At 38.5% G+C, this 11,385-nt stretch overlaps 1 protein-coding gene across 3 annotated transcripts; it reads right to left on the minus strand.

Moving 5' to 3' along the window:
- Positions 1-233: 233 nt before the first annotated feature.
- LOC147528685 (uncharacterized) lies at positions 234-6,771 on the minus strand. Of its 3 annotated transcripts, none has more exons than XM_086612073.1 (5): positions 6,638-6,771; positions 3,694-3,900; positions 2,599-2,622; positions 1,918-1,997; positions 234-1,202 (listed from the first exon to the last, which is right to left on the minus strand). In XM_086612073.1, the coding sequence occupies exons 1-5, from the start codon at positions 6,681-6,683 to the stop codon at positions 1,122-1,124; spliced, it is 438 nt and encodes a 145-aa protein (XP_086468199.1). In that variant the 5' UTR covers positions 6,684-6,771; the 3' UTR covers positions 234-1,121. The 3 variants fall into 3 exon arrangements, with proteins under 3 accessions (XP_086468199.1, XP_086468198.1, XP_086468200.1); XM_086612072.1 differs by having other exon boundaries at positions 2,599-2,625; XM_086612074.1 differs by lacking the exon at positions 2,599-2,622.
- Positions 6,772-11,385: the final 4,614 nt, after the last annotated feature.

The raw sequence follows: 11,385 nt of genomic DNA on the forward strand, positions 1-11,385 counted from the left end.
TTCTGTTACTCTATTCTAGGAGAGCAACACAGTTCAACTCTGTAAATTCCTGTTCCAGTCTTATGCATCATAATGAGCTTTTAGCAACAAGTCCTATATTCAAGCACGTGGCTTTTTAGACAGCTACAATGCAGCAGACAGGCAGAGCACAGTGAGTAAATGAAAGTTTGCAGTGGCCGACTTTGATTAATCACTGCTAGTAACTGTCAATAAACAGGTAGGTACATCAAATATGTAATTTAAAAATAGCTTTGAACAATAACATTGTATATCTAGACTAATAAATTAAACAATGCCTAGGAAACTCCCAGGCACTGGAAAAGCACTGTTTATGCTGGAAAGCTGGTTTTGGCCTGAGTGAAATTTTGGAAGCTATTTCCAACAGGTGTTTCACAAGTATACAGGCATAAACAAGGGCTATTCCAGATAGTCTCAACGGTAGCAACGTTCCTGTGAAAGTTTAATTTATTAGAACAGACATCGCCTAACTGTGCCACTTTCTGTAACTAGGATCTCTTTAATTTCAAGAATTCAACTTTTTTGAAGATACAGCTCTTTTGAGAGTGCTGTTTGAATAGCTACAATTGAGAGGACTTTCCTTTCTTCTTTCCTTCTGAAAAGGACATAAGAAAAACATGAAAAAACTGAAATAAGAATAGGATGGAAATACACCTCATTCCAATACATAACAGATCAAATACACAGCAAAAGCCATAAATACCAACGATTACGTTTCCCAGAGTCCCTAGTATCACACAGTTCTCAGAACTGGATTTAATTATGGTACCGGTGAGAAAAAAGATTAAAAGGCTTGAGGCTCTGCAGCAGTTTGACTTTTCTCCTGTTATGCTACAGGCAACGCATGGCACGTCAAGCGGCATTTAAGAACCACCCTGGTTTTAATGTTTGCCCCAGTTTTAACGCTTTGGTTAACAGGATTTTCTTGTTAAATGACATTCCAAATTATTCTGGAGTGACTTGCAACATTCACTGAAAAAGGGAAAATTGCTGACTCAAAGTCCCATGGTACGCGCGGCTTTGCCATACAGGTGCGCAGACCAAAGGGTCACGCAACAGCTCTCCCGCTGTCATTGCAACGCGCTTTCAAAAGGTCAGTCGCATTAGTTCTCACGTGTTGAAATGTTTTTTAAGGACACTGCATGTTCATCAGAGGAGGCAGGATTAATTCCAGTCAAATTTCCCTGTGCAAGAAATACAAAGATGTTATTATTGCTGCAGGATGCATCTGAGCTACACAAATACAAAATCAATAATGTCAATATAGTATTAGCATTAGTTCTGCTGGCATTTTTTCCTTATATTAACTTGTTTCATTAATATAGTAGACTATTTTTGCATGCCTGAATTTATAGTAAGTGTTACTGCATTTATTCTTCTTACTATATAAGTTATCTAATATTTTAATTTTTAGAAACATTAACTTATCACAGATAGGACTGTGCAAAATATTATTGCAAAATAATTACAGCATCCAAAGTAACTCAGACAGTTAAAACTCACTTTAACTGTTCCATTGTCATCTCTGATGCAGGACCTTTAATGACAGTTTTTGTCATCGAACAGTTCAAGTGAGTTTTCCCTTTAATGACAAAAACTGTCATTAAAGGGAAAATAAAACTGCAACCCAGGAACTATTCCTACTAAAATGTGAGCAGGTACTACCCAGGAAGGGAGATCAGCTGAGGTAAATCAAACGTTGACTACAAGATGACTAATTTCAAGAATGCCATCCAGTGGCAAAAAAATCCCAGAGGAAAAGTTACTACAGTGCAAACAAACACCAGAAATCTGAGTGAAAAGTGAAAAAATTGGGAAGCTGACACTTCATATTCCATAATATATACAGATAAATATACATACATAAATAAACATCCAAAGGTAAAAACTTGGACTTACCTTTGATTTTTTCCATGCACACCAAACACCAATAATTACAAGAATAAACAGCAACACAAAGGAAATGCTGAGTCCTGCCACTAGAAGAGCAAAAAGAAAGGTACCCATGACTCTAAGCCCTAAAGACAGGAAAAAATTAATACCTACATTTGTGGTGGATAATTATGCAGCATAAAATGTTTATATGTGACACTATAATCTAGGTCTTTTCCTACAAACAAAAATATCATTCAAATCTGGATTTGTACAGAAATCAATCAAGCGTATTACAGCTCATTACAGTCAATGATTTTTTGGCAGTGCACAGTATGTGCTCTATTCATCTCCAATCTTAATATACCAACAGCTACTGCTGCTCACAACATTGTTGGTGCTACAGATTTTACTGAAAGAAAAAGCCCCAAACACAAATTATGGTATTAAGAAAGTAAATTACTATGGCTTAGTCTAGTAGAGTGATGCTCTTATTACTCAAATCACCAGAGAAATACCATGATTTGCAAATAAGAAGTGTCTTTAACACTCTTTTAGAAAAACAGAGTCTTTCAGGTTAATGTAGGCAAGTCCATATATATCTTTTGCTTTCTATAATCAATTGCAGTAAAGAAGTTAAAAGTTCAAAGCTCGGATAAAGAAGAAAATATTTAAGCAGAAGTATATATATCGAAGTTGTCAACCTACCTAATGCAGCTGATATGTGTTCTGCTGCTAAAAGGCAAAGAATGAAAATTAGAAACATGAGAAAACTGTACAACTGTGTAACGAAACTAAAGCCATTTGCCCTTTTGGGGGAAATCACCTTCTTTTTGGTGACTACAAAGCACTGAATTTACAGTCAAGTGTTAGAAGAAAACTAACTCATAATTTCCTGCCAAAACAAGCAGCTATTAACTACTTTGTACGTACAATCACCATACTCCTACTCTGATTTCTGTTTACCACCCTTCATACGTGCTTTGCCAGTTTGAGAGGTAAGGCTTCGTGTGACAGAGCTCCCACATATTTAGGGCGCTGTGCATTTACATATATTTATAATTAGCATAACTAAGTCCCAGTCAGACTAGCAGCTTTCTTCAGATCCTGCCATGCTAAAGAGGAAGGAGGAAGCAAGCAGATAAGACCACTTCTGCCAAAATTTTCCTCCTTCTTTTTGCCTTTCCTCCGTCTTCACCACTGAGCCTTTAGTAGTGTCTCGGCATAAGAAGCAAAGAGCAGACACGAGGAAGAAAGAGGGCAGGTAAAATTCCTGGCTCTTCAGCTAGCAACATTGCCCTAGCAGCTGCTTTAGAGACCACCACCACACAATGCCTCACAAATGCAGGAATTCTGAAAGCATCGTCGTCCTGAAGCCTTGGTCTGTTCCTATAAAGTTCCACACAGCTAGTAGCTGTGATCGTAAGAGCATCCTCATCAGTCTTCTTCCTTTAGCACAGAATACCAAGCTATCCACTGAAAAAGTACCTGACTTCTAATACTATGTGACTTATTTTCTGCTTCTTGTCAGACAATAATTTAGGCCACATTATTTGAGATGTCTGAGATAGTGGTTCAGCTTCCAACTCTGTAGAAACAGGGGAAACCTGTTTAAATCAATCACTGGTTATATTGCTGCTAAATTGGTTTGTGTTTGCAACTTTTTAAGGCTTTCGAACAGAAAGTCATCGGGTGAAAAACAACAGGGGAAATATGGAACAGTGAATTCACAAGACTTGGGTGTGCTCACCAAGGGAAGAACTGACCCAGGATTTAGAGGAAGCAACAAATCAAAAAACAGACCTGGAACATGATCACTCTCACGTGGTGGTGCTTCTGGTTGAGGAGGTGGTAAGACACTGACGGTATCTAAGAAACGATCTGATGGTGATGCGGTGTCTGTAGCAGTTGTGAAATGATCTGATGGTGTTTTGGTGTCTGCAGTAGCTGAGAAATGCTTTGATGGTGCTGCGGTGTGTGCAGCGACAACCATATTGTTACAAAGATATCCTAAAATTAAAAAAAATAATATTATTGCTGGAGTATGTCATACCAGTTATTAGAAGTTATTATAAGATTGTTTGATAATTTCTGTTATAAAATCCTGTTTTCAAATGCTCGTGATTTGGACAATCTTGCCTGTCATTTTATGTTTGGAACGTTTCCCTCCATCTGACTTTTCTGTAGGAACATTTGAGTTGAAATTGTTAAGACATTTCTCAGAAAAAGTTTTGAAAAAACAAGACTGTAATTTACTCAGCTTAAAAACAACAAAACCACAAACATTCATAGATATTCTCAGATATTGTTTTCTTGCTTTGGAGTAAGAAAATGAAATCCATATAGGAACAGTAGCAGAGCTATAGCCTTTACTAGATTTGGGCACTCTGGAAAAACTAGCAAAACCATTTTCACAGAATCATAGAATGGTTAGAGTTGGAAGGGACCTTAAAGATCATCTAGTTCCAACTCTCCTGCCATGGGCAGAGAAATCCTCCACTACACCAGGTTGCCCAAAGCCCCATCTAACCTGGCCTTGAACACTTCCAGGGATGGGGCATCCACAACTTCTCTGGGCAACCTGTTCCAGTGCCTCACCACCCTCAATGTAAAAAATTTCTTCCTTATATCTAATCGAAATCTCCCTTCTTTCAGTTTAAATCCATTGCCCCTTGTCCTATCATTACACACTCTTGTAAAAAGTCCCTCTCCAGCTTTCCTTGCTTTTTTGCTTCCATTTTCACTTGCTTTGATGGGGCTTGATAGGATACAGCAACTAAATCACCTGGGATGCTTACTGATATCCGTCCTCATTCTCACTTATCCTCTTGCGCTATATGCTTCTCAAATGGGAAGCAATCACATTAATACAGATGATGATGCTCATTAGTGTGCTTTAGTTAACAAATGAAAAATACACTTTCACGTTCCTCCTCAACTTCAATTGCAAATTAATGAAAACGGAGATTTGGAGAGGGGTGAAAAATATTTTCCCTGAACTTTTTCTGAATGACAGGAAGAGAGGAAAACAATATCCATTTTTAAGCTACCGAAGCATTAAGCAGACACTTTCTTACACAGTCTCAGTTGTAACATGAAAAACAAAAAAAACCCTCTTCTATGGAAGCAAGTTTAGCCAGCAAAGTTCCAGGAGGTTCCACATGGGAAATAACTGGCCCTGAAACAGCACAAGGGGACAAAGCTGTGCCACATGAGATCCTTGGACATACAAGTAAAAAAAAAATTAACACCACCAAACATCTATGTAATTCTGTTATCCCCTGAGATCTCCTTATCTATAAAGTTCCACCTAGAATTATAGCATTGTCTTCAGGCACAACACCCACAGCTTCTCTGGGAAGGAGCAAACAGATGCACCCATGACGTTGCAATAAAACAGAACAGTACCCACAGGCAGATAATGTCTCTCCCTCTGAGAATATGCCACACTTGTTAGCAATGGGTTTAAGTTGCTCAGTGGTTAGGAGAAAAACTTGCTTTGTCACTGTGAAGCTTTCATAGGACTCTGCCAAGCAGAGCACAGCTCCACAGAGCTGGGCTTGATGATACATGTATCTCTATGAACTCCTTTGAAAAGAGATGGCACGAATTCTCAGCCAGACTTGTGCTCTGGAGAGCATATGTACATTCATGATAGCATATGTACGTTCACGATAAGAAAGTCCATTAACCAACTCCCTCCACCTCTTAGAACCTTCTTAAATTCTCCCTCTGTTGCTGCCTTTAGTGGAACAGAGACGTAAAGAAGAGTGCCTTATGTCTTCACACCAACCTATACTTTTTCAGAAGGAAACAATGTTCTAGTGAAAATTTATGAAACCAACATAATCAAAAATTCTAACTGCTAAATATAAAATCCTGTCATTATTGTCTAATATTAGACACAAATGATGTAACGAGTCTCTGTTATACCCAGTCACAAATTCTGAGTATTAAACATAAAAATTTTCATTAGACAGAAATGATACAAGGGGGTGGGGTCCTGCCAGTCCTAATAATGTAAATGGTGCAGTTGGGAAGAAGTTCCTGAAACTTGCAGAGTGAGATACCACCCCTTCTCAGTTCTACTCAGTAAATTTACAAAGGCTTTGTGTGATGATTAGGAAGATCTGGTGCTTATTGTTAAATGGCCTGAAATCATTCAATTGTTTGCTTTCTTCGCAGCATCACTGAGATCCTGCCACGGTACCTGTAACTAGTAATGCTGACAAAAAAGGAAAGGGGTGAGCTGTATGTGTTGTCATTTCTCTAGTTCAACTACTGATTGTTAGAATATTCAGTATTACTGATATTAACATTTAGTTTCATCATTCATTAACGAATTTAAGATTACTAATGTTGCAAGAAGTCTTACCTTTCTATTGGCACATGTGTCTTTCTGTACCTGCAGTGGATTTCTTTAATATACAACAACTCAACTTATTCTTGAAGTTTTATTATTAAGAGTGCTACAGATATTTGTGTAACAAAATAATTGTATGCTTTTTAAGTGAGTTTTATCTTCCTGATAGAGATGTAACTAAAGTAATCATTCATGTGATACAATATAATAATGCATAGAGAAAACACCTTCAATGATTGTTCAACGATTCATAGATCAAGTCATATGAATTTACATTTAGAATATACTGAGGAATATCTTCGAAAAGTAATTATAAGTTTTGAAGAGAAAATAATAGCTGAGAATATAAATATTATATATAAATAGAAAGAAACGTTCACTTACCTATAAACAACAGAATGAACATAGGCATCGTCTTACACATCTTCATTTTCTCCTTTTGTATCTGACAAAGGGCAAAATCAACAGAAAACAAACCTGAAAAATCCCCCCCCCGCCTCGCTGTCCCCAGAGCAAAGCAGCCCCTAGCTCCTGAGCCAACAGACCTCGAAAGCCTAACCCTGCTGCCCTTATCATTTTCTGAGCTGCTTATTGGCTCAATCAGACTTTCCTAAACCCGCTGATACAAGGGCTTAGATGCCACATAGGCTGTGTAACTCCAGGAGCTTTGGTTGTCCTGAAAAGAGTTTACTTACTACCACAGGAAGTGTGCGGGGAGCACAAAAATTAGGAAAGCAACAGCTAAACGACAAGTTCCATTCATATGTAAAACAAGTTCTGAACTGCGCAGTCACTAAAATAGTCCAGTTGTGATAAGGTATTCTCATACGTCACACCTACAGAGAGACTTTGTGTAGATCTCAAAGCTCTTTGTAAGCATGGAAAATGTACTCCCTCACAGATGGAAAAGGCTGGACACATGGAAGTGAAATGCCTGTTGATCACAAAAGACAACCATTCTCTTTTGCACTCATCACAGATCATAACATATTCCTAAATATTCAGTGCACCATAAAAATAAGTATTCAAAGCAAAAACACTGCCAGCCTGTAAAGTCACACACTGATTAGTCACATACTTCGTTATTTAGGATCATTTAAAGAAACGGTTTTATGCCTTCCATAGCTGCTTCCCAAGTGCATCTGGAAATTGTTGGTCAATGTTCCAGGCGGTCTGAGACAGGTATGTACATCATCCGAGGGTATACCACAGGTGATGATGAGTTAACTATTGATAATTCAAATACAAAGGAAATAAATTTGTCAAGCAAAAGGAGTTTGCTGGGCAAACTACCATCCCACTGTAAAAAATCTCACCCTGTTTCTCAGCTGAGACTACTTCTTTCAAAGTAAACAGTAGTATGACATGGAATACTTGTGTCTTCAGGGACTCATGCACTGTACCACAACTCAGGGGGCTTTTCCTGGATGTTCCTCAGCCATGAACCTCCATACATGAAAAACATACCAGTTAGACTTTCAGCAGTGACAATATTAACAAAAAACCCCACAACTGTTTACAGTCTCGGTATATGAATAAATTGCCAAATGGCACTAAACCCAAACAGCAGTAACAATTTGGATAGGCGTCCCCAGTCCACAAGACAGCATAATGGTTGCAATGACGTTACATTAACAGCTTTTTTTCAGTGCACACATCCTTATCTTTTCTTCTCAACACTTCTGTATCAGGTCATAGCAGACCTCTGCAGTAAGAAATTCTGGCACATTTTTCTGCCTTCCAAGTCTGTTGCTAACCAGCACGAGGAACCACTTTCATTATGCATCCTTTTTCTTTCAAAGACGGCTCCCAAATTATTTTGTAACAGACACTTTCTTCTCATATTTTGTTTGAAGAATGTCTCCAATAACAACTATATTTTCTGTTCCTTCTAATAATATCTTATGAACATTTTTACTGGAATAAGAAATTAATATCTTCATGCATCTCCTGTGTACATCAGAAGAAGTATTAATGCAAATTCACTGTACGAATGAAGAACCACAGCTCCTTCAACAGCCAATGGAAAGAGGCAATTCAGAGGGAGAGCTCAAAAAAGGCATTGTGAATTTCTGAAGTGCCAGAGCCTGTCCACCAGTTGAGGAAAGACGGGCCTCTTTTGCTGAAGTCCAACCTTTTAGTTAACTTGTCTTCAAAGCTGTCCATTCCACCTATCTTTTCTACCTTCAGACACTCACTTGTAAACACTGAGGAGGGAAAAGGTACAAATAATGAATGCACCTACCACAGGAGAGGAAAAGGGTACATAAAACGTGTAGGATGCTCATTTGCAATGAAACATAACAGAAAGCTTCCCTTGGACCACAGAGGAGCTCTGTAACCCATAAAGGTCAGATCTGTATTGACGGTGCTTGTTTCCCCTGGTTGAAAGTGTAAAAAAAAATGTCCCAGTACTGACAAAATCTGTTTCCAATGTACACTTTATAAAATGGTACCAAAAAACCCAGACCTCCTCTTTAGGAGAGACTCCTTGTCTAGGCAACCTGACTTACCCAGGAGTATGGATCCCTGTTATTTCATGACCTTTCCTGAATTACTGCCTGTCACAAAAGCACTTCCAGAAGGAAGGACTAGGGGCAAAGCAGTGAACATAGGAGAGATGCTTCCATCTCTTTATAGAGATCAAAGTTTGAAAGAAGGAACATATTTAATACTTTAGGAACATTGTGCATTGTACCAAATTCGTATTCCATAAGCATCATGCCTACTAGATCACCTACACTTTGCTGAATGATGAAAGTTCTACACAGCGTTAAAGAAGAAGGAAAAAGAGATATACACACATACATGTGTTTGTATATGTTTTTTCTAACTACTTTCTCTTACACACTGTCTTTGGAAAGTTCAGTTTCTAATAAACAGTGCCAGTTAGATGGCCAGGTAATTACACAGTTGGTGGCTACTATACCTTCATTTCTCCTCATACTTTGCAGCAACCAATTAGATGTTACACCACAGGTACAAGTCCTTTCCCTATTAGCTCTTAAGTTTTGAGATTTGCTTTGTTTGCACCTATTCGAATTCTTTGGGAAAAAAAAAATACAATGTATTTTTCTTAGAATGTTTTGATTTTGAAATAATTTTGGGGATGGCTCAGTTCTGGTAAATCTCTGATAGAAAACCATTAAATTTCTGCGTGCCTAGAAAGCTGTGCTCCCAGAGTTTGCCACTTCATGACAGACATACATGTGGATTCTTTTGGACACAGGAATGCACAGAAGCCAGGTTCGTAAGCAGCCTGATGATAGGCAGTCCCACAGTCAGGATTTTTGAAGTTCCCAGGTGTATTACATGCAAGAAACAAGTCTAGAAGTTTTAACTGAGAAGGCATATTTCCCAGATTTCCATCCCTTTGTCATCTGGAGGCTGAAGTGAGCCTCGAAATCCAGGGATCTGTGGGTCAGCAACACAGCTGCTTTTGTGGCACTCCACATTCGAAAAACAAAGTAAGGTGCTTAAACTCAAGTCATGCATCTCTGAAATCAAACATGATATAAACCTATGGCAAATCAAACAGAATTGCTTTGTTTTGTAAAAGTTATTTATGTATGAATTTGTCCATGTATGACAAATTTTATTCATTCTCAGTAGAAATCATAGAAACAATAATTAATCTAATGGACATTTTTTAATTAGAAAACTGCAGTAGTTACTATAGATTGTCTGCCTAAAAAAATACTTGATGGACACATATGATTCCACATGGTCTACCAGAATGTACACTGCCATGCTGTGGGCACTGTACAGATGCTTGACCAGGAAACATTGCTTACTTAAGAAATGCTTGAGCCTCACATCTCCGACTCTCTATACCTGACGCATACCCTATAGACATCTGGATCCAAGCACAGCTGCCTGAATGAGTGCGTGGAACTCATCTGACCTGATTCCAGGCCGGTGAGTTCAGATTCAACTGTAATTCTGTTCTCGAGTGCAGAGATGCAGTACTGAGAGACAGGCTATTAATGTATTTTCCCTTCTCCCTTGCAGGGAATGTGAGTCTCCCCTGAAGATGGCATCATATACAGATCCTCCCTACCGAAAATCAAAAGCCAAGATGTCAGTGGAATTGTCATTGACTGGTTATTGACTGCTGAAGAGTGGATGAATTTTGTTTGCAGTGTGATTTTATGATCTGGGTCCTTCTTTCAGTTCCTCCATCTCTCTTAGAGCCCATATTCTCCATAGAATGCTCTTAATCTTCACATCTGTCAAACTCTCTGCTCTGGTTGCCGTATTTTGCATTTCTGAAATGTGCTGTCATTGCCATTGCTAGCAAGAATGCCAGAGTGAATCCAGTCTTTTAATGTTAAAAAGTGCCACAGCAGCAATAGATGCATTGTCTGACAAACAACAGTGATTTAAGAAACAAAGTGGAAGCGAGGGAGAAACTTCAGAGGGCCACCTGTAAACAACTTTGCTGAAACTGCAAAATTAAGAAGCATTTTGTCAGCCCAGCTCTCCCTAGTAAGTTGTCTAAATATCTGGAATCCTTTTCCAATCCTTCTTAACTCTGTATTCTCATTTGCTGTCATTTTCTTGTCTTCACACATTCAAATATAGGCACCTCAAGATTCCTGAACAAATAGAAAATACAGATACAGGCAACTGAGAAACAATTAGCCAAGAAAACAGAACATATTCATAGTGGCAGCAAAGTCACAGCACCTGAGGCTCAGGTGAATGCAGGCCACTAGGTGAATGTAAAATTGAGCTAAGATAATGCAAAGAACAACTTAAAACAGTGCACTTAACAACTTTTCACATAAGTACATTAATCATCAGTAACAGAGTTATCTGCAGTGGTTGACATATTGCCAGAATGTGCAATCCTGCCCTGGAAGAAACGATCACCCATTAACATCAATGGAGTTGCATCAGCTACTGCCCCTGAGGAACTGAATTGTAAACGGCAAGAGTGCCATCAAGGATGAAGAATAAAAAGCAATGAAGCATAGTATCTTACTACTACAAAAGTTGCCCCTTCTCTTTCTACAGCCTGTAAGCTTATAGAAGTAATTCCATTTAACATGAAATGAAAACTTCTAGCTCTATGGGACAGAAACCTTGTCTCCAAATTGGTGCATAAAGAAGCTGGCTTCTATATGCTG

This window comes from Tauraco erythrolophus, chromosome 5, assembly GCF_009769465.1.
Source record: "Tauraco erythrolophus isolate bTauEry1 chromosome 5, bTauEry1.pri, whole genome shotgun sequence".
NCBI lineage: Eukaryota > Metazoa > Chordata > Aves > Musophagiformes > Musophagidae > Tauraco > Tauraco erythrolophus.